This window comes from Oncorhynchus kisutch, unplaced genomic scaffold, assembly GCF_002021735.2.
Source record: "Oncorhynchus kisutch isolate 150728-3 unplaced genomic scaffold, Okis_V2 scaffold1125, whole genome shotgun sequence".
NCBI lineage: Eukaryota > Metazoa > Chordata > Actinopteri > Salmoniformes > Salmonidae > Oncorhynchus > Oncorhynchus kisutch.
In genome coordinates, this window is record NW_022263070.1 from 57,501 (window position 1) to 81,059 (window position 23,559).

At 41.6% G+C, this 23,559-nt stretch overlaps 3 protein-coding genes and 1 pseudogene across 6 annotated transcripts in view; 1 reads left to right on the forward strand and 3 right to left on the reverse strand.

The window, feature by feature from the left end:
• Positions 1 to 1,132, reverse strand: part of LOC109878102 (protein transport protein Sec31A) — a 22,665-nt gene extending 21,533 nt beyond the window's left edge. For all 4 annotated transcript variants that reach the window (XM_031817707.1, XM_031817705.1, XM_031817706.1 and 1 more), the window contains exon 1: positions 1,001 to 1,132. The gene's annotated coding sequence lies outside the window, so the exon portion shown is untranslated. The remainder of the gene's footprint in view (positions 1 to 1,000) is intronic.
• Positions 1,133 to 7,548: 6,416 nt separating this feature from the next.
• LOC109878106 (NADH dehydrogenase [ubiquinone] 1 beta subcomplex subunit 8, mitochondrial-like) lies at positions 7,549 to 13,930 on the reverse strand (annotated as a pseudogene).
• Positions 13,931 to 14,884: 954 nt separating this feature from the next.
• Positions 14,885 to 17,089, reverse strand: LOC109878117 (glutathione peroxidase 6). The gene is made up of 5 exons (XM_031817710.1): positions 16,661 to 17,089; positions 16,409 to 16,502; positions 15,865 to 15,995; positions 15,385 to 15,515; positions 14,885 to 15,222 (listed from the first exon to the last, which is right to left on the reverse strand). Exons 2-5 carry the CDS (start codon positions 16,491 to 16,493, stop codon positions 15,165 to 15,167), a joined length of 405 nt encoding a protein of 134 aa, XP_031673570.1. The 5' UTR covers positions 16,494 to 16,502; positions 16,661 to 17,089; the 3' UTR covers positions 14,885 to 15,164.
• Positions 17,090 to 17,517: 428 nt separating this feature from the next.
• Positions 17,518 to 23,352, forward strand: LOC109881761 (F-box/LRR-repeat protein 15-like). Its single transcript, XM_031817708.1, has 6 exons — positions 17,518 to 17,935; positions 18,233 to 18,392; positions 18,515 to 19,017; positions 20,603 to 20,750; positions 21,194 to 21,278; positions 22,328 to 23,352. Exons 1-5 carry the CDS (start codon positions 17,910 to 17,912, stop codon positions 21,233 to 21,235), a joined length of 879 nt encoding a protein of 292 aa, XP_031673568.1. The 5' UTR covers positions 17,518 to 17,909; the 3' UTR covers positions 21,236 to 21,278; positions 22,328 to 23,352.
• The last annotated feature ends 207 nt before the right edge of the window (positions 23,353 to 23,559 follow it).

Sequence of the window (23,559 nt, forward strand, 5' to 3'; positions counted from 1 at the left end):
TGACACATTGAGATACATAAATCACCAGTGTGACCATTTGTAGCTAATCGCACAATATTGTGCAGCCAACCATACACAATAGCCCTCTGAGCCACCGTTCTTCTCTTCAGCACCGTTTCCATTGACTAAAACGTTGAGCATATCGAAATATTTTGGCTAGGTTGAACAAAGTTGTCATATTAAACATACGTTATGAACCCTTGAGTGTATTCATTACGCAAATTCTGTTGCAAAACGTTTCCTCCAAACTGAAAAAGTTTTGCAACGAAAATGAGAGATTCTATCGGAAAAACTCAGGTAGGTCTGTCTCAGTTGACTTCGTAAACGGTACAAAGTTTCCGTTGCAAGACGTAAGGAATAAACCCAAGGTAAGCGCATTGCATTGGGCAGTAATGGACGTCATATGGGGATAGCCGATTTCTAAACACTATGAACCCACCTACCTACAGCTAACTAGCAAACGTTAATAGTTTCTGAATAATCAAAACAACATATCGTAGGGCGTCACAGTAGCTAGCTACGTAACATGTCGGGATGGTTAATAAGCTGAAACAATTTACTAAACGTTAGAAGAATCAATTTCAATCACGTCTCATGAATCAACAACACGAGAAGGAAGCGAGCCGTTAGATGGAGAGCTGCTGGGTGATGAGAAAACGTTGAGCTAGCTAACATAACTAATTTGGTTAGCTAGTAATACACGTCTGACAACGGCTTTTCTTCGCCGTAATGTATATGTTCTATAAATAGATAGGTAGTTCATGCTGGTTGAGCTATTAGCTATAAACCATCCCTGGTTCAACCAGTTTCTTTAGTTAGCTAATGGTAGCTAGCTAGGCTAGTTACCGATACGTGTCGTTGGCTTCTGCTAGAGCTTGACAGCTAAATCATGCAGACGTGTCGTTCAGCTTATAAATCTAGCAAGCTAGCTAAAAGCTAGAATAAATATATTCTAACACTATATTGTTAGTACCCCCATATCTTCATATAAAATACTTACGTCGGAATTGATGATTATCAATCTTTCTAGTTTACAAATGATGTAGAAAACCACCGGGCACTCCCAACGTAATCCTGGATGTTTATCGTCTTCTACGGTGGCCGACATGGTATCAAATATCACAGCAGTCAGTGTCTTGATTTGACCTGTAGCTGTGTTTTGCAATGTTTTCAGTTCAGCAAAGATTGTCTCGCCTCTTCATATGTCAGTAGTTGAAAGTACTGAATAGATTATTTTTCTTTTTTTTTCAAAATAGTATTACATCTATAACTATAAATTGTAATTTCCTGATGAACAATGTTGCAACTAGCTTCAACCAGACAAACATACAGTGCCTTCAGAAAGTATTCATACCGCTTGATTTTGTCAACTTTTTTTTTTTATACACACAATACCCATAATGAAAACATGTTTTAAGACATTTTTACAAGTGTATTGAAAATAAAAATACAGATATCTCATTTACATAAATCTTCACATCCCTGAGTCAATACAAATTAGAATCACATTTGGACGTGATTACAGCTGTGAGTCTTTCTGGGTAAATCTGTAAGAGTTTTGCACACCTGGATTGTACAATATATGGTAGTAAGGAAGCCCGATTGCGGGCAGCGGGAGAAGATGGAACCAGATGGATTTTAGCCGATATTCTACACATTTTCTTATCGATGAAACGTTTGATCTCAATACAGTTTTTTGTTCCCAAAACTATATGTTATGAAAAGAGTGTCCTAGGTTTTGCAGACTTTGCCCTTTGCAAAAGTTTTTAAAAAAATTGCGTTTTTTAGAAGGGGCACACGCGCACCTCACAGGGTAGTGGGTCCCTAACCGAAATAATGCAGATGTGTGCAAGAACACGCCAATAGGATCTCGCTAGCTCATGCTTGGCTCATTTGTTCCCATTGGAAACGAGAGGGTTCTTTGATTCATTGACGTCTTGTAAGCAACTCTTTCTTCTTCTTTTTTTTGAGATCGGGTTGGCAGATCGCATCCAACTTTTAAGGTGCATCACCGCCACCCACTGTACAGAAGTGTGAGGCCAAGTCACAGCTCTTCTTCTTCTTCTTCTTCTTCTTCTTCTGTGGGGGTTTATCGACAGTTGGCATCCAACATGATGATGCATTACCGCCACCTACTGTACTGGAGTGTGAGCCAGAGACGGAGAAACTAAATCTTACCTGCCAGCCCCATTACTCTTTTTAAAAAAAATCGAAAATATTTGAGACTATATCTAATGATGTTCTACACAATACACTCTTTAAACTAATTTCCTGTATCCCCTTCTCCCTCATACTAGATCTCAGCCTCTCTTTCCCTGATACTGCCCACACTAGCAATACATGCTCCACGGTCTCTGTTTCCTGGCAATGATCACACTTTCCTGTTGGATGCTTTCATCCAACAGGATGCCATCACGTTTAAGGTCTTATTCAACCGGCTGTGCCCACCCGTAATCTTGTAAAAATAGCCTGCTATTTTCTGTCCCTTCCTGCCATCCTCCCCTCCCCCGACTTTCCTGAAATAAATGCTTGCCCTTAGTATCTCTATTCCACTGCTCCTGTCATCTCTACACCATCACTGTCCATATCAGGCTATTAACCTGCCATCTCTACACCATCACTGTCCATATCAGGCTTTAAACCTGCTCCTGTCATCTCTACACCATCACTGTCTATATCAGGCTTTTAACCTGTCATCTCTACACCATCACTGTCTAAATCAGGCTTTTAGCCTGTCATCTCTACACCATCACTGTCCATATCAGGCTTTAACCTGCTCCTGTCATCTCTACACCATCACTGTCCATATCAGGCTTTTAACCTGCTCCTGTCATCTCTACACCATCACTGTCTAAATCAGGCTTTTAGCCTGTCATCTCTACACCATCACTGTCCATATCAGGCTTTAACCTGCTCCTGTCATCTCTACACCATCACTGTCCATATCAGGCTTTTAACCTGCTCCTGTCATCTCTACACCATCACTGTCTATATCAGGCTTTTAGCCTGTTATCTCTACACCAGCACTGTCCATATCAGACTTTAACCTGTTATCTCTACACCATCACTGTCCATATCAGGCTTTTTGCCTCTGCCTTGCTCATTGAAACTACAACATTAACATCCCCACTACTAAATGCTTGTTTAGCCAGTACATCAACTGCCTCGTTCCCCTCCACCCCCACATGGGCTGGGACCAAGTAAATCTTATCTGTATTCCCATCTGTTTAATCCTGCCATGGGGTTTGTGGCACCTCATACAGCAGGTCTTGTCTTCTACATGACCTAAAGGACTGAATACTCATTAACACTGCACATGAATCAGAGCAAATAACTACTCTGTCTGGCTTGTCTTCCTCCACCCACTGAAAGGCCAACAGTATGGTCATCAGCTCTGACAGAATATCTGTACTGCGTTTCCTGACTGCCACCCCACATTCCTGCACTACAAATGCTGACCCAGTATGTCCTGTCCTTCCCTGGCTTCCGGATTGGTACCACTAGTGCTCCTTCCAGCTGTCTGGTAGTTTCTCCTATTCCCAGATTGGTACCACTAGTGCTCCTTCCAGCTGTCTGGTAGTTTCTCCTATTCCCAGATTGGTACCACTAGTACTCCTTCCAGCTGTCTGGTAGTTTCTCCTATTCCCAGATTGGTACTACTAGTGCTCCTTCCAGCTGTCTGGTAGTTTCTCCTATTCCCAGATTGGTACTACTAGTTCTCCTTCCAGCTGTCTGGTAGTTTCTCCTATTCCCAGATTGGTACCTCTAGTGCTCCTTCCAGCTGTCTGGTAGTTTCTCCTATTCCCAGATTGGTACTACTAGTGCTCCTTCCAGCAGTCTGGTAGTTTCTCCTATTCCCAGATTGGTACTACTAGTGCTCCTTCCAGCTGTCTGGTAGTTTCTCCTATTCCCAGATTGGTACTACTAGTGCTCCTTCCAGCTGTCTGGTAGTTTCTCCTATTCCCAGATTGGTACTACTAGTGCTCCTTCCAGCTGTCTGGTAGTTTCCCCTATTCCCAGATTGGTACTACTAGTGCTCCTTCCAGCTGTCTGGTAGTTTCTCCTATTCCCAGATTGGTACTACTAGTGCTCCTTCCAGCTGTCTGGTAGTTTCTCCTATTCCCAGATTGGTACCACTAGTGCTCCTTCCAGCTGTCTGGTAGTTTCTCCTATTCCCAGATTGGTACTACTAGTGCTCCTTCCAGCTGTCTGGTAGTTTCTCCTATTCCCAGATTGGTACTACTCGTGCTCCTTCCAGCTGTCTGGTAGTTTCTCCTATTCCCAGATTGGTACCACTTGTGCTCCTTCCAGCTGTCTGGTAGTTTATCCTATTCCCAGATTGGTACTACTAGTGCTCCTTCCAGCTGTCTGGTAGTTTCACCTATTCCCACACTCTGTTGAACAACACCAATACCTTATCCAGTGCTTCATCACTAAGATGGGCCAACATGGGGCGGCAGGGTAGCCTAGTGGTTAGAGCGTTGGACTAGTAACCGGAAGGTTGCAAGTTCAAACCCCCGAGCTGACAAGGTACAAATCTGTCGTTCTGCCCCTGAACAAGGCAGTTAACCCACTGTTCCTAGGCCGTCATTGAAAATAAGAATTTGTTCTTAACTGACTTGCCTGGTTAAATAAAGGTTTAAAAAAAATAACATTGCACATCTCATCTTTCCTAGGTGAAGTTAACCCAGCATTACTTATTGCCCTTTTCACCTCTGCCATGGTAAATGGTGCATTCAACTCATCCTTTACATCCTCCCTCCTATCCAGCACTCTCTTGTTCTCTCTCGCCTCATCCTCTGACACATTTACAGAGCTTTGCAGTTGGACAAATGCTTTGGCCATCATCTCTGCCTTCTTCTCATCTGTTACTGCCACATCCTTCCCACTCGTCAACACTGGATAATCCCGCTCCCTTCTGGGAAATGTCAGCTGTGAAATCCTGGAGATCTAAGAACCTATTAGCCGCTTTCACAATTTCTTCGAATTTTTTGTTGTTATTCTGTCATGTACAATTAATCACCTGCTCAATAAACACAACCAAATCCACCTTCTATACGATTAGTATTTCAGGATTTCTCAATTGACCGACATCCACAGACTGTTGGAGATCATCCTCTGCCATAGCTACATCATCTCTACCCGCTGCTCTGACAATTTTCACGGCCTCTACACAGGACACCTTCTCGACAGCCCTGGCCCTTCCTACTTTGACCACCTTCACCCTAACAGGGCACTCAGGGAACCCTGGAACGTGATTCCCATCACAAAGGCAACACCGTGCATCCTCAGACTCTATTCCGTTTGCAAACCCTTTGACAAGAGGCCTTTTTTTTATTTTTTTACATTTACGACATTACAGTGTATTTTGTACATCAGGACCCACCACATATCTCATATATCCCAGCCTTACATGGTTCGGGAGAACTTCTTCATCAAACATCAATAATACAAAGCCCTTTCTCCTTCTTTCCATTCACAGTGTGGGTTAAGAGACGTGAATCAACTATGCCTGGCATGTTCATCTTAAACCATGAAGCCTCAATCTCCATCGACACACCAGATATGACACCAATAATCCCATTTTATTGGTCACATACACATGGGTAGCAGATGTTATTGCGAGTGTAGCGAAATGCTTATATGGACTTCAAGCGAAGCTGCCATCTCTATCGGCGCCATCTTGCTTATCAGTGTCCTACTCCAATAATCATAGCATTCACAGTGCTTTCTGCTTTTGTTCTTTTTACACAAATGAAATCAACAACACACCACTCCTGGTCACTCTGACTGACTCGACTTCTCCCAATGCATCCTTCATCTACTTTGTGACCATAAATGGGTCCCCCCCCCCCAAAAAAAAACATCCTTGTTCATGAATCGCACTCGAACAAGGAATGAGGCATTATCATACCATGGCTTATATTGATTTACTACTTCAGGCCTTTTATCTCCATTAGATGTTACAGTATTCCGGTGATTTCCTCCATCTTCACTCACGCCAAAATAATTAATCATCACCTCCGCTTCCATTGTTACTCTCCCACCTTCGGTAAGCAACTCCCGTATATATTTGGCCATTTATTTTTATCCTAAAAAAAGTCCCTAGTACTTGCCGACGACAAGCGTACCCATAACCAATGTTCCCTCTAAACTGCGCGCGTGGGAGGGCGCCCCACTCCCCATGACTGCCATACAGCCTGCGCAGAGATGCATGAGATTGAACTTCACTCAACTTTCGTCAAGTTTACTCCCTTAGTTAACACTATCAACATTTCCCTTTACTGTGGGAATTGTGATTGAATCAATGCAATATTAGCCACTTTCAATGCAACATACCGAAACAAAATTAACTAGTCAAGACATTGTGTTGTAGGCAGAACACATCAGTGTAGGATTCTATTTAATTGACAAGCACCACTCCGCCCATACTCTACACACAGACCGGTGAGGCCTAACCAATCAGAGCTGCCAGTAGGCCTACATGCAAATAGACCATTGCCATATATGGATCTGTGCCGTTCACTTTGAACTGGACTGTGTTTACAGCATGAGTGGTCTTGAGTAGATGTGTTTCGTTTTCAGATCAAAGCGGGAGCTGCATGTAGCCACGTGTGTACATTTGTTTATATCCTTTGCTAGTTAGTCATTTATTAACCCAGTTATAGATCATTAATAGTCAACAATAGGGGAGTGATTGCTTCCTACAAGAGCACAAAACTTGTTTATTTCTAGACCTTTGAAAAGCCAGTCTGGTAAAGAGCTTTGTTATGTCTTAAAGGGGCAGTGTTGTATTTTGAGGCAGGCTTAAATAAGCTAAGTAGCCAATAGGCAGAGAGTAGCATAATTTGTTTGATTCTTTGTAATAATGGAATGAGAATAATAATGCATTTTATTTTGTAAAGTAATTTCTTGCATCAAACACATCATTTTCAGTCCCCTCATCTGAAGGACAAGTGGATTAACGGGTTAATGTCAAGCCCTGTATATTTTTTTAAAAATCTGATGGAATGTAGGCCTACATTGAACACCACACATTGGCTGGTACTGTAGGCAATTTTCAAACAGCTAGTTCCATGTTAAAATGTTATGGGAGGCATTATCTCAATTAGATTTGATGGTAGGCCTACATCATGATGAAATAGCCACAGTAGCCTACTCTACCACTGTCTGAAACTAACTTAAAGTGGGTAAAGCCTGGGTTCACAGTAAACGTGTGCTCGAAGTTACACAGAATGTTCACAACATTCAAGTTTGCTCTCAGCAGGCAGGGAACATTGCCCATAATAACATGATGCAGCAAAATATGAAGAGTGGTACTCAGTGATGGATTTGAGCAAAACATAACACTTTGTATTCAGGACATAAGGTTCATTTCCTTGCTGTTTTACTTTAGTGCCTTATTGCAAACAGGATACATGTTTTTGTAATATCTTTATTCTGTACAGACTTCCTTCTTTTCAGTCTGTCATTTAGGTTAGTATTGTGGACTAACTACAATGTTGTAGAGCCATCCTCAGCTTTCCAAAGAATAAGATATAGGTCAAATATCAGGAATGTGACTGAAGTCACACTAAAATCTCTTTATTAGACAGAAATATACACATTTAGAGAAGCAGATATTTAAATGTTAAAATGTTTGACTTCTTCAGGTTGTTTCTCAGGATCCTCTCCTCTCTCTAGATGCAGGTTGCTGTAAGGATATTGTTTGGGTGCCTGGAATAGAGGACAGGGGGCATCAGACAGGATGTACCTATTCTATTCACCTTTCCTACAGAAGAGGACATTTGAAGACCTTTGTACTTTTTAAAAACATGTGTTTGGTGAGTGTGTGAGAGGTGCTCAAATGGTCTTCAATAAATACCAGAAAGCTATCATAAGGAAATGAAATAGCAAAATATGGTGGAATATGATAAATGCACTTCAGTTACCAATGCACGTCTTCACACTATTGAATTGGTAGCAAGGCAAGGAAACAAATGAAAACACTAACAGCAGTAGCATCATCTCCGAGTCCGTGTACACCCGTCATTAAAATGTATTCAGGGATCAGATCTGTTGCTCCAACTGTAAAATCCCATGTTAGTGTCCACGGGACACATATGAGGGGTAGACCCAAAGGCTGTTATTGGATAAGTCCTTCTCAAATCCAGATTTTATTATGTTTGATTTATTTAACCTTTATTTAACTCGGCAAGTCAGTTAAGAACAAATTCTTATTTTCAATGACAGCCTATGAACAGTGGGTTAACTGCCTTGTTCAGGGGCAGAACGACAGATTTGTACCTTGTCAGCTCAGGGGTTTGAACTTGCAACCTTAGGCTACCCTGCAACCCTAGGCTACCCTGCAATCATAGTAAAAGAAGGTCTTGCGATACCAAAATGGGAAAGGGTTTCAATATAACAGGAAAGACATATAATTATATTATCTTCTGGTCTGTGACATCTTAGGGGGTTACAACAGGAAAGACATAATTATATTATCTTCTGGTCTGTGACATCTTAGTGGGTTACAACAGGAAAGACATAATTATATTATCTTCTGGTCTGTGACATCTTAGGGGGTTACAACAGGAAAGACATAATTATATTATCTTCTGGTCTGTGACATCTTAGGGGTTTACAACAGGAAAGACATAATTATATTATCTTCTGGTCTGTGACATCTTAGGGGGTTACAACAGCGATTACAACGGAGACAAAGCCTGATGCTTTGCTCAATGCAATACATACCACCGGCTGGTAAGATGGAAACTTCTCCCCAAGGTAGAACATCAGCAGCATGAATCCAACAAAACCAAACAGATGTTTGCACATGGTGTGCCAGGCCACAGGGCTGGGCGATGTGTCCACTCGATTCCTGATGAACATGTCAAAATCCCAGTGGATCTAGAACGAAAACATGCAACAGGTGAGAACCCACTGTCAATGAGTCAGGGGGAAATACATGAGTAAATAATGAGTCGTATCTTACACACATTCACTTCCTGTTCCTGCCATTTCAAATGTCTACGTTCATAAATGTACACAATACTGTACAGTAAACAACAAGTGGTGCACTGTGAATAATATACAGTACGGCTGTAACGATACCAGTATTGTCATATTTTCCCCATGGCAAAACATTTACACGAAGCAGCTCAAACTCTTTGGTTCTTTCTAAAAACCTGCTTCGTGTAAAATGTTGTGTGCTATAGCTTGGAAAATAAATACAAAATGTGGCTCTGGGTAACATGTTTGTTTCCAACATCAGCGCTGTTTTCCTAAATTAGTTAATCCGCTGTGTGTCGTTTTCTTGTTGCGATACTAAACAAGTATCGGGATACTGGTATTGTCCCAGACCTAATATATAGTCTCAGTAGTCAGTTGTGTAGTCACAATACTAAACAAGTATCAGGATACTGGTATTGTCCCAGACCTAATATATAGTCTCAGTAGTCAGTTGTGTAGTCACAATACTAAACAAGTATCAGGATACTGGTATTGTCCCAGACCTAATATATAGTCTCAGTAGTCAGTTGTGTAGTCACGATACTAAACAAGTATCAGGATACTGGTATTGTCCCAGACCTAATATATAGTCTCAGTAGTCAGTTGTGTAGTCACGATACTAAACAAGTATCAGGATACTGGTATTGTCCCAGACCTAATATATAGTCTCAGTAGTCAGTTGTGTAGTCACGATACTAAACAAGTATCAGGATACTGGTATTGTCCCAGACCTAATATATAGTCTCAGTAGTCAGCTGTGTAGTCACAATACTAAACAAGTATCGGGATTCTGGTATTGTCCCAGACCTAATATATAGTCTCAGTAGTCAGTTGTGTAGTCACAATACTAAACAAGTATCAGGATACTGGTATTGTCCCAGACCTAATATATAGTCTCAGTAGTCAGCTGTGTAGTCACAATACTAAACAAGTATCGGGATTCTGGTATTGTCCCAGACCTAATATATAGTCTCAGTAGTCAGCTGTGTAGTCACAATACTAAACAAGTATCGGGATTCTGGTATTGTCCCAGACCTAATATATAGTCTCAGTAGTCAGCTGTGTAGTCACAATACTAAACAAGTATCGGGATTCTGGTATTGTCCCAGACCTAATATATAGTCTCAGTAGTCAGCTGTGTAGTCACAATACTAAACAAGTATCGGGATTCTGGTATTGTCCCAGACCTAATATATAGTCTCAGTAGTCAGCTGTGTAGTCACAATACTAAACAAGTATTGGGATTCTGGCATTGTCCCAGACCTAATATATAGTCTCAGTAGTCAGTTGTGTAGTCACAATACTAAACAAGTATCAGGATACTGGTATTGTCCCAGACCTAATATATAGTCTCAGTAGTCAGTTGTGTAGTCACAATACTAAACAAGTATCAGGATACTGGTATTGTCCCAGACCTAATATATAGTCTCAGTAGTCAGCTGTGTAGTCACAATACTAAACAAGTATCAGGATACTGGTATTGTCCCAGACCTAATATATAGTCTCAGTAGTCAGCTGTGTAGTCACAATACTAAACAAGTATCGGGATTCTGGTATTGTCCCAGACCTAATATATAGTCTCAGTAGTCAGTTGTGTAGTCACAATACTAAACAAGTATCAGGATACTGGTATTGTCCCAGACCTAATATATAGTCTCAGTAGTCAGCTGTGTAGTCACAATACTAAACAAGTATCGGGATTCTGGTATTGTCCCAGACCTAATATATAGTCTCAGTAGTCAGTTGTGTAGTCACAATACTAAACAAGTATCAGGATACTGGTATTGTCCCAGACCTAATATATAGTCTCAGTAGTCAGTTGTGTAGTCACAATACTAAACAAGTATCAGGATACTGGTATTGTCCCAGACCTAATATATAGTCTCAGTAGTCAGTTGTGTAGTCACAATACTAAACAAGTATCAGGATACTGGTATTGTCCCAGACCTAATATATAGTCTCAGTAGTCAGTTGTGTAGTCGCGATACTAAACAAGTATCGGGATACTGGTATTGTCCCAGACCTAATATATAGTCTCAGTAGTCAGCTGTGTAGTCACAATACTAAACAAGTATCGGGATACTGGTATTGTCCCAGACCTAATATATAGTCTCAGTGGTCAGTTGTGTAGTCACAATACTAAACAAGTATCGGGATACTGGTATTGTCCCAGACCTAATATATAGTCTCAGTAGTCAGTTGTGTAGTCACAATACTAAACAAGTATCGGGATACTGGTATTGTCCCAGACCTAATATATAGTCTCAGTAGTCAGCTGTGTAGTCATGATACTTGTAGGCAGATGGCTTTTATTTTTTTATATACACTGAAAAAGAAATAAACCAAACATGCAAAGATTTGACTGAGTTACAGTTCATGAGGTAATCGGTCATTGAAATTAATTCATTAGGACCTAATCAATGGATTTCACATGCCTGAGAATACAGATATGCATCTGTTGGTCACAAACACCTTTACCAACAAAAAGGTTGGAGTGTGGATCAGAAAACCAGTCAGTATCTGGTGTGACCACCACTTGCCTCATGCAGTGCAACACATCTCCTTCACATAGAGTTGATCAGGCTGTTGACTGGCCATGTGGAATGTTGTCTCACTGTTCTTCAACGGCTGTGCAAAGTTGCTGGATATTGGCGGGAACTGGAACACTCTGTTGTAGACGTGGATCCAGAGCATCCCAAACATGCTCAATGGGTGACATGTCTGGTGAGTATGCAGGCAATGGAAGAACTGGGACATTTTCAGCCTCCAGGAATTGTGTACAGATCCTTGTAGTAACATGGGGCTGTGCATTATCATGCTGACACATGAGGTGATGGCAGCAGATGAAGAGCACAACAATGGACCTCAGGATTACATCACGGTATCTCTGTGCATTCAAAATGGCCACTGATTAAATGCAATTGTGTTCATTGTCCGTAGCTTATGCCTGCCTGCCTATACCATAACCACACCATGGGGTACTCTGTTCACAACAAAAAACCGCTCGCCCACACAACGCCATACATCTGTCCGGTACAGTTGAAACCGATATTCACCCGTGAAGGGCACACCTCCCCCTCTTTCCCAGTGGCCATCTGCCCACTGAAGTCAGTTACAACACCAAACTGCAGTCAGGTCAAGACCCTGTTGAGGACAACAAGCACGAAGATGAGCTTCCCTGAGACGGTTTCTGACAGCTTGTGCAGAAATTCTTTGTTTGTGCAAACCCACAGTTTCATCAGCTGTACGGGTGGCTGGTCTCAGACGATCCCGCAGGTGAAGAGGCCGGATGTGGAGGTCCTGGGCTTGCGTGGTTACACGTGGTCTGCGGTTGTGAGGGCGGTTAGAAGTACTGTAAAATTCTCTAAAATGACGTTGAATCGGCTTATGGAAGAGAAATGAACATAACACTGGTGGACATTCCTGCAGTCAGCATACGAACTGAACTGCACACTCCCTCAAAAATTGAGACATCTGTGGCATTGTGTTGTGTAAAAATACTTGACATTTTAGTGGCCTTTTATTGTCCCCAGCACAAGGGGCACCTTTGTAATTATCATGCCGTTTAATCAGCTTCTTGATATGTCACACCTGTCAGGTGGATGGATTATCTTGGAAAAGAAGAAATGCTCACTGACAGGGATGTTAACAAATGTATCAAAATTGGAAAGAAATCCACTTATTTCAGCTCATGAAACCAACATTTTACATGTTGCATTTATATATTTTGGTTCAGTGTAAGTAGAGTGACACCTGATACTGTATGTAGAAATATACCCCACGTCTATCTTACCGGCTCCCCCTAGTTCCTCCTCTATCTTACCGGCTCCCCCCAGTTCCTCCTCAGGTCTGGATGGTCCCAGGAATACCAGGGGTCTCTCTCATGCTGTGATCTGTCTGGTAATTGTGGGTAGTCTCCATACCTACAGAAACCCAACAGGGAAACAAGTGTGTAGGTGAATAACCTTTGGTAATGCACATATCCTGAAACGTTAAAACTCCCATTGCTGTCCAATATTTCTTCAAATACCCTATATATAGTGCATCCCATAGGGCTCTGGTCAAAACTAGTGCACTATGTAGGGAATTGTATACCGTTTGGGATGCAGAGCCTCAGTCATTTCAGTGAGAGTTCACCCCATAGGTTGAATTACCAAATCAATTTGCTAGTTGTCTGGCAAAGCAACATAGCTCCTGCTGTAATGGGGTGGTGTATAGATGACAGGAAAACAATGGCATGTGTGTCCTTCCTTATCCACGGGACCCCGCTTCCTTACCCCTCGCCATTATCCGGGATTGGTTCATAATCCTCCACCCTCATGTTGTACTTCTTCGCTGCAGCTGCTCTCTCCTCGGGCGTTTGGGGGTATGGCCCTGGCAGCATGCCCTTGGAAGGTCCAGAGGCTATACAACATTTGGAAAGAAGTTAATACAGTACCATTTAGCCCCATGATCAACCAGAGTGTGATTGTTAGCTAACTAGCCGTTTGAGAGTAACGTTAGGAATTGCTTTATAAATATATAGCGTAGCTACTTGCACAAGTTATCCAAAGAGAGTAAAGTTGGCTGGCCAGGTAACCGTGTATGGGATCTAGCCTAATATTTGATCGTAGACAGTTAGCTACATAATACTGAATGAAGCTTTTACTAACGTTAGTAAACCACTGAAGGAGATGCAGCTCTGTGGTAGGCTAGCTCAAGGTTAGCGACACTTTGCCTGGCATGTTCTAACTTCCATTCCAACGTGACGCAGGCATTTGTACAACGATAAAGATCCATGAACCAACCTGCTCTGACTTGGGAGAAAAGCGCCGAGAAGCCTGGCTGTTTCCCCTTGGAAAGCGCTCGAGCCCAATTTCTGAAACCCACGGCAGCCATGTTCAATTGTTGCGGTGACATTGAACAGTGAAATACGCATGCGTCCGGTGACAACTTCGGGAAATCCAATGTTTTTTTTGTGTTTTTTTCTTCGCTTCTTCTTCTTTGGGATTTGGTTGGTGGATTGCATCCAAATTGAAGGTGCATACACCGCCATCTACTGTACTGGAGGGTGAAGCCAGTCACAGCATACCTACACGGCGGGCGTCACAAACACCAGGAATCTTCAACTTCAATCGCTCCATCTCCACACTTAACGCTACCCGAGAAATCACTCCTTTCAATGGTGTCCTGTTCCTAAGAGCAAAGCAAGAAACAAATCTTGACTCAAGTTGCTCCCTCTGATCAGAAGAGACACACAAAAATATCACAAGTCCACTACTAGTTTCTTTAATCCTTTCTCACCCACCCTGAAAATACAAACGGATCCGCCAAAAGGCAAGCGTCCACTTTCTCCAAAAATGTCACTCCTACTGGATCAGATTCTACTTTATTCAAACTCGGCGGTCCTCCCCATACTGCATCCTCCCTCTCAGGTTCCATCTCTGAGCTACTGGAGGACGTGTCCCTGTTTTTACACATGACGCCAAGCTCCCTCACCACACCACCTGCCACCGCAGTTAATTCAACCTCACTCTCGTCACGTTTAATTTCCTTCTGTAGCTTTTCCAAAGGTTCTGTGATATCCTCCATTCCATATTCACTCAAAACACATTCCACTTTTCTTCCTTGTCTACCATCATTACCACCTTAAAGAAAGGGGCTATTTTTTTACAGAATAGCAGTCTCTTTGATCAGAAAAATGTCAACGTATAGAAATGTCAAACATAAAACAATCCAAATAGTGAATTGTATTTTATTCTCAAACATCCACAGTATTCTTTATGTATTGTAGATCCTTCCATACTAGTAGGCTTGAGTTTCTATGGAGCTGGAGACTTGGGTTTCTCTTACTGTAGCCTACAAATGTTGTTTTAACAATGTTAAACAATTAAATGGACAACACATTTTAAGATTTCAGCTAAAAGATTTATTGACTTCCTCTGTTTTACAACAATAACAAAAGGGAGTAGTTAGTTATATTGAGACCATAGTGATATGCCTACTGGTCACCAACAGGGGCTGGAGGGATCTAATATTCTGAGTGAATGCACTGAAACTCAGAGTCCTTCTCCCTTCTCCATCAGATCCAGCTCAGCTGCATTTAGTCTGCATTTACTGAGGGATCGTCACTCTGCCTCTGCTGATGAAGGACCCACTTTCTTGACAGCCATAAAGGGAACAGATGAATCCATTTATAGTAGGCCTGCAATGTCTTTTTCCACTTTCTCAGTAGGGCCATGAAGTTCATAACTGGGGAAAAGGAGAGGCCATAATAGAATAGGACATTAAGTATTTTCAAATCTTATTTGTTAATTATTTAATTATTTAATTAATTGAATGAATGAATGCATGAATGATTGATACATTTTATATATACTGTCAAATCATTTTTCATTCATGTGTTTAACTTACCGTCTGAAAGGCTCCCCATCAGAATCGATTAGAAACTTCTCAAAGTTCCAGCGAATGTCATTGACTTTGATGGGCGACCAGTAGAACTTCTTTATATCTCCTATGACAGGGTTCACATAGGGCAAAGACTCCTGTTGTACAAGACATTAAGACGTGCTGTTAGTGAGGTCTAATGTCCATAAGGTATTCAACTTGCCCCCAGAGTGCAGTACATAATAGTGCATAAGGACATGTCAAATATACTACCTTGAGATAGGCGAAAAGAGGACTTGTCAAATATACTACCTTGAGATAGCTGAAAAGAGGACATGTAAAATATACTACCTTGATATAGGCGAAAAGAGGACATGTCAAATATACTACCTTGAGATAAGCGAAAAGAGGACATGTCAAATATACTACCTTGAGATAAGCGAAAAGAGGACATGTCAAATATACTACCTTGAGATAAGCGAAAAGAGGACATGTCAAATATACTACCTTGAGATAGGCGAAAAGAGGTTCTTCATTCAACCCATTGACCTCGATCTTGCCAAACACAGGGAACTTGGGGACAAACCCCCCACCTGGCCTTACATACTTGAGAAGGTTGAGGGTTTCATGATTTACCTCTGAAGGAAGAAACAACAACAAATGCAACAGACCAGTGAGCTTATTAGTTCTGAAACAGAGGCATTTATAAAAACAGACTGGTCTCGTCATCACGCATGACAAACAAGCATACTATTTAACTTGGCAAGTCATTTAAGAACAGATTCTTATTTACAATGACAGCCTACCCCTAACCAGGACGACAATGGGCTAATTGTTCGCCACCCTTGGGGACTCCCAATCACAACTGGTTGTGATACAGCCTGGAATTGAACCAGGGTCTGTAGTAAGATGCAGTGCTTTAGACCGATGCGCCACTCAGGAGCCCACACATGAGCGTTTAGAAACATAGCATTACTCCTAGAGACAAAGTAGGCCTGTAAGTTACAACAGATCAAACACCTTTATTGTTATTTCTAAAAGACTCTCTTACCAGGTGCCTGAAGACCAAACTGATTGCAGGGGAATCCCAGGACAGTGAAGTTGAGGTCACCAAACATTTCCATGAGTGCATTCATTCTGTGGTACTGTTAGATGACACATACAATTAGAACACCACCTCAACATTCCCCTTGGGCTGACTCTAGAATATCTCTAATACTACAACACAATCAAAAGTTTGGCCTATGCCAGCATTAGGCTTTTAGCTTGTATAGGCTAGCACCATGAATCCTCGTTAGCCTACCTCCTCTATCGTTGACCCTCAGAAGGTGGCCAGGTTGACAATGAGGAGCACTTTGCCCCTGTAGATACTGAGAGGAACGCTCTGACCGTTCAAGGTCTCAGCGCTGAAATCATAGATTGATTTAACGCACGCCATTAGAGGTTATACTTCTTCTTTAGCTTGAAGCCTTTATCCAGACCAGAGCAGTCAGCGGTGGGTATTCACTAAGCCACCCGGTTGGTCCTCCTCATTCAGAGAACCATAACTATAGGCTCAGCAATTGTTCAGCATGGTTGACTCCATTGTGTCGCTGCATGCTAAGAGGATGAATTGACAGGATGGTTATTTGTTCAGCAGTTTGCATGGGTATGCAGATCATGTTAGTGACAGTTAGTCATTGGTTATCTCTCATTATTCACTTGACAGGTATGTAAAAAAAAATCGGTGCATATATTGGAAATACTGTAGAACCATAGTAAACTAATATTGGTGCTGTTCCTGGGGTCACTATAGGACATATCTATTTTACAATAAAAAATAAAGTACTATATCATCATATTATTGATCATTTTATACATGGTAGAGAATTAAGTATGATCAACATAACCAAAGCTTAGATGGAATTTAATATTTAATTAATTGAGCCTATTGGTTATTGCTGCGTCAAAGATGGGCCTATACCTTTTGTTTGACATACATAATACATTGCATTTGTAGAACACTTTTCATTTACTGACATGAATCAAAGCTCTTCACATTGTGAGCAACCATTGGATAATAAAAATAATTCCTTCTGATAAAGAACTGATCTAGTCATTCCTACGATTGCCTAGCAATCCTTTTCCTTATTTGGAGCGGTTACAGCGAAGATATTATTCCTCTCGTGTAACAGACATTGACCGGTGGTGCGTATCGGTAAAATCCACAGGCGTCGAATGTCACTTGGATCCTAACGCTCGGTCGTATATTTTTTTTAACCAAAACATCGCACATACTTGTCAAAGACCATCAATAACTACTCCAATGTATTATTTTTCTCAGCTTTATTTCTCCCAAAACAAACACATTTACTGAGATATAGATCCCCTATTCCTGCGCAGAGAGGTTGACTCTGCATTCTGGAACGTACCCAGTGTGCGAACCCGGAAGTTTGTGGGAATACAGCCAAAAAAGCTGTCGCCTATCCAGAAAGCTTCAACCAAGGCTCACAAGATAGCTAACAAACTGTAGTTGTACATGTAGCTATCTCGCATATTTCTGCGGATTCAAAATGGATGCGGAAACAGAGTGTTGCAAGTATGTATTTTGTAAGCACATATGTATTTTTGTTTTAACGTTACAACAAAAACGTGTCAGCAGAACTAGCTAACCGTTAGTTACCTATTCTTACTACTGTAGCTTGCTACGGCATTTGGAGAATGCATGTCCTGCAGAATCATCACATGCTTTACGCTTGAGCTAGCTAGCTACATATCTAGCCACCAATGTTTGTAGAGCTAGTTCGAACGCGAGGCAGACGTTGATGTGTGACTGTGCTACATTTGTCCATTAACTTGTTCATCAGTTGATCAAGTTTGAAATGTCTGTTGGCAGATGTCACCTCTTGGATTTGCCCTGGGAGGATGTGTTGGTAACACACATCTTCTGCTACCTGCCATTACGCCAGCTGGTGCGGCTACAGAGAGTGAGCAAGCAGTTCTATGCCCTCATCCAGGTGTACCTGGCCAACTGTCGCACCTTTGACCTCACACAGGTAGGCCACACTTTACCCATTCTATTTATTTCAGGATTTCCTTACAGTTTCTTGTACTTAAATGCTCATACACTATTTAGCCTAATACTCAGTTTAAGATCACACTCCTGTAATGTTCACAGATAGGGCCTAGCCTTCCCAAGGAGGCATTCTGCAACATACTAAGGGACAACAAAGTCCTACAGAACTTGTCCGTCCAGAACTGCTCCGATTGGGTGACAGACACGGAGCTGCTGCCTGTGATTGGCCAGAACCAGCACCTGCTGAGAGTAGACATGAGGGGGTGTGACCGGCTGACCCGTCACTCCTTAGTAGCCGTGTCGTTGAGCTGCACACACCTGCAGTACCTGGGCCTGGCCCACTGTGAATGGGTGGACAGCCTGTCCATACGCAGCCTGGCTGACCACTGTGGTGGCCTGAGGTCCATCGACCTGACCGCCTGCCGCCAGCTCAAAGACGAGGCCATCTGCTATTTATCCAAGAAGTGTCTGAAGATGCGGTCGCTGTCTTTGGCGGTCAACGCCAACATTACAGACGTGTCTGTGGAGGAAGTGGCCAAGAACTGCAGGGAGCTGGAACAGCTGGACCTGACAGGCTGCCTGAGGGTTAGGAACGACTCCATCAGGTACTGTTGTTTTGATACACTGACTGCTCAAATCATTGGTATCCTCTCTCTCTCTCTCTGTGTGTGTGTGTGTGTTTGTTTGTATTTTGCTAATGTAGGTTATCTATATACTAGTCATATACTATTTAGGTTCTAGTCAGGTTCATATACTTAGTCAGGCTCGTATACTTAGTCAGGCTCGTATACTTAGTCAGGCTCGTATACTTAGTCAGGCTCGTATACTTAGTCAGGCTCGTATACTTAGTCAGGCTCGTATACTTAGTCAGGCTCGTATACTTAGTCAGGCTCGTATACTAGTCAGGTCTGTATACTAGTCAGTGTTATACTATTTAGGTTCTAGTCAGGTTCATATACTAGTCAGGTTGATATACTAGTCAGGTTCGTGTACTAGGCAGGTTAAAATACTCGTCAGGATCTAGTCTGGTTCATGTGCTAGTCAGGTTCATGTGCTAGTCAGGTTCATGTGCTAGTCAGGTTCATGTGCTAGTCAGGTTCATGTGCTAGTCAGGTTCATGTGCTAGTCAGGTTCATGTGCTAGTCAGGTTCATGTGCTAGTCAGCTTCTAGTCAGGATCATATACTAGTCAGGTTGATATACTAGTCAGGTTCGTGTACAAGGCAGGTTCATATGCTAGGCAGGTTCATATGCTAGGCAGGTTCATATGCTAGGCAGGTTCATGTGCTAGTCAGGTTCATGTGCTAGTCAGGTTCATGTGCTAGTCAGGTTCATGTGCTAGTCAGGTTCATGTGCTAGTCAGGTTCATGTGCTAGTCAGGTTCATGTGCTAGTCAGGTTCATGTGCTAGTCAGGTTCATGTGCTAGTCAGGTTCATGTGCTAGTCAGGTTCTAATCAGGTTCATATACTAGTCAAGTTGATATACTAGTCTGGTTCATATACTAGTCAGGTTCATATACTATTCTAGGCTTTATACTGGGGAAGAGAAGGACATGTTTCATCCCTCTCCAGCCAGTTGGGCGTGGCCACTGAGTGAGCATAAAATGACTTATGAAAACAATTCTCTCATTTAGAAAGATAAAATTACATTTTATATTTTCACAAATAGTTTCATATTTAAACATTTCAATTGCATAACAATTTCATGTGAATCTGATAACTAGAATGTGTAGACTTTCCAAGATACAATTTATGTCGTCCTGTCATCAGTAATAATGTCCCAGACGACAACTGATCTGATCATATTCTTTAAGTAACAACGGACACTTTCAGCTGGTTGGATTACAGAAATATTGTCCCATTCCCCAACCTTTTGATGTTACCATACTATCTCTATGTTAAAAAAAGGCTTTCCAAGAGTCCATTCTGTAGAGAGAGAGAGAAAAGGTATTTATGGAGGAGGGAGGGGGGGGTCATAAACCTCACCCAACAGGGTAATGTCATGACACATTTTTTAGATCTGCAACGGCACACCTGTAAGAACCCTCTTCGTGCTGTGTCCAGGACGGTTGGAGAGTACATCCTGCTCCAGCTTGCTTTGGATGAAGGGGAGACTGGCACTCCTCTACTTTGATATTCACTGGTAAACCTGTCCTTACACCTTTTGGTCCTGCTGTGTATGTGCGTGCAGGACTGTTGCAGAGTACTGCCCCAAGCTGCAGTCTCTGAAGGTGAACCACTGTCACAACGTGACTGAGTCCAGTCTGGACCCCCTGCGGAAGAGGAACGTTGAGATTGACGTGGAGCCACCACTACAGAGGGCCCTTGTGCTGCTGCAGGTATGAGGGCGAAGGACACACTGTTTCACTGAGGCATTGATGAAAGCAATTGTACTGTAAGGACCATACAAAATGTCCATCTGAAAGGATATGAAGTATCATCTATAATGTATTGTTGTTGTCTGTCTATTTCCCTTGTGCTGCTGCAGGTATGAGGGCGAAGGACTCATGTACAATTACTACTGTCATTTATAACACAACAATTAGTGTATTTGAATAATCACATATACCCCCCCCTCCCAGTTTTAACACTTAATAACATCTGGCACCCTATACGTTTTAATGTGAATGGCTGAACACACAGTGTCTTGTATTGTTTCACTGAGGCATTGATGAAAGCAATTGTACTGTAAGGACCGTACAAAACAAAATGTCCATCTGAAAGGATATGAAGTATCATCTATAATGTATTATTGTTGTCTATTTCCCTGGTGATACTGCAGGATGTGGTGGGGTTCGCTCCCTTCATCAACCTCCAGATCTAGGCTAAAGGACATCTGTATTACTCATACAACCAATTGGAAACAGGTAGGCTAGCTAGGCTAAAGTATATCTGTATTACTCATCCTCCCAACCAACTAGAAACAGGTAGGCTAGCTAGGCTAAAGTACATCTGTATTACTCATCCAACCAATTGGAAACAGGTAGGCTAGCTAGGCTAGCCTTGTATTACTCATACAACCAATTGGAAACGGGTAGGCTAGCTAGGCTAAATGACATCTGTATTACTCATCCAACCAACTGGGAACAGGTAGGCTACCTAGGCTAAATTACATCTGTATTACTCATCCAACCAATTGGAAACAGGTAGGCTAGCTAGGCTAAAGTGCATATGTATTACTCATCCAACCAACTGGAAACAGGTAGGCTAGCTAGGCTAGAATACATCTGCATTACTCATCCAACCAACTGGAAACAGGTAGGCTAGCTAGGCTAGAATACATCTGCATTACTCATCCAACCAACTGAAAACAGGTAGGCTAGCTAGGCTAGAATACATCTGCATTACTCATCCAACCAACTGAAAACAGGTAGGCTAGCTAGGCTAGAATACATCTGCATTACTCATCCAACCAACTGGAAACAGGTAGGCTAGCTAGGCTAGAATACATCTGCATTACTCATCCAACCAACTGAAAACAGGTAGGCTAGCTAGGCTAGAATACATCTGCATTACTCATCCAACCAACTGAAAACAGGTAGGCAAGCTAGGCTTAGGAACCTCTGTATTACTCATCCAACCAACTAGAAACAGGTAGGCTAGCTCGCTAGCTAACGCTTCTCAGAATCAGCTAAATATTTGAATCTTTTTGCTCTAAATACCTGTTTAGGTGTGTTCCCTATGTATTCATGCAGTATAAATGCTATGTAACTACAAATCTCCTGAAGTGTGCACTTGTTCACTACTCCTCATATGTAAAGTATTGGATAGGTGTAGGTACGGGCTAGACAGTTTCCACAATATTTATTGTACCAGTAAAAGCAGTGCATAAACTGAGGGACAAAGGACAGAATATTGGACTCTACTTTAATGTTCTGCAGTCTATGTAACCAGAGGTATTGTTTTTGTTTTGCAGGTTTTCCCTCCACTAGGAGAATGACCTGTTTCAATTGAAACACACCCTGTGTATGCTGGGACATCAATTAAGCAATTTAAGGACAAACAAAAACTGATGTATATGGGAAATATATTGTGAAACTTGTCTCTTATTTATTACAGTGATGTTGCAGATTATAATCACGCACTTAGGAACTGAAGACTGAAGGAAGCCGTGCACATTTCAGTAACGCTGTCACGAGTCCCAAAATATTCCTACAGTATTTATTTGTATCTCATCACACACTAACAACACTTTAGATGTTCTTGTGATCTATAGCTTTAAAAAAAAAAAAAAGGACAATTCCAACCAAAGGAGAAGCCGTAACTATAAGAGCATATTGTTGAGTTTTTGTGTGTTTATTGACAGGTTACTCTGCTAAATGTATGATACATACAACTCTAGATGTTTCATTCAGATTAGCTAGGTAAACTTTTATATATTAGGTAGGTAAATGTTTTATATTCGGTAAATAAACGTTTTATATTGTGTGTTTGCATTGATCTTACATTGACTGAAACTAATTCTCTTCTTACAATATTCTTTTTAATGGTTAGTTGAGTTGATCAGTCTTGGCCCAGCCCACCATTTTGTTAATATGTCATTTTAAAATGTTATAAGACTCTGGATACCGTGATCTTGAAATCCTCCTTTTGCCTGTTTACTTCAGGAAATCTGCTTTTTCATTTTGAATGTCTGAAAACATGTAGGTCTAGTTGTAAAACGACATTTAGTTCCATAAGCTTTCTTATATGGTAGGCTATGAAGAAGGACACATCTCTGTTTGTTTTTCAATAGTCACATATTACAATCTCAGTTTTACATCTTGGAAGAAACATGAGAGGAACATGCAGTGTAAAGTGCATTTTAATGTGATTGGCTGATCAACCCACGTTGTATTGTTTCACTGAGGAGTTGCAGTATTGAAACTAGTTGTATTCAATGTGTAATAAGGACCATCCAATCATGTCTATCTGAGACTATAAAGCACTATCTATAACCTATGAGCGTTTTATCTTTGTCTTGCTAGTTATCTTACTACATTCTCTGGGTGGCAGCTGGAAGGAACAGGACTTCTCTTTGTGTAAACATGACATTACAACCAGAAGGAATGCTCTCTTCCTGTAACAAACAGATGTACATGTGCACGCCATTGAACTTCAAGTGAAAACGTACTTAAATTCAGGCATGGAAGGTGCCACTGTTCTTCT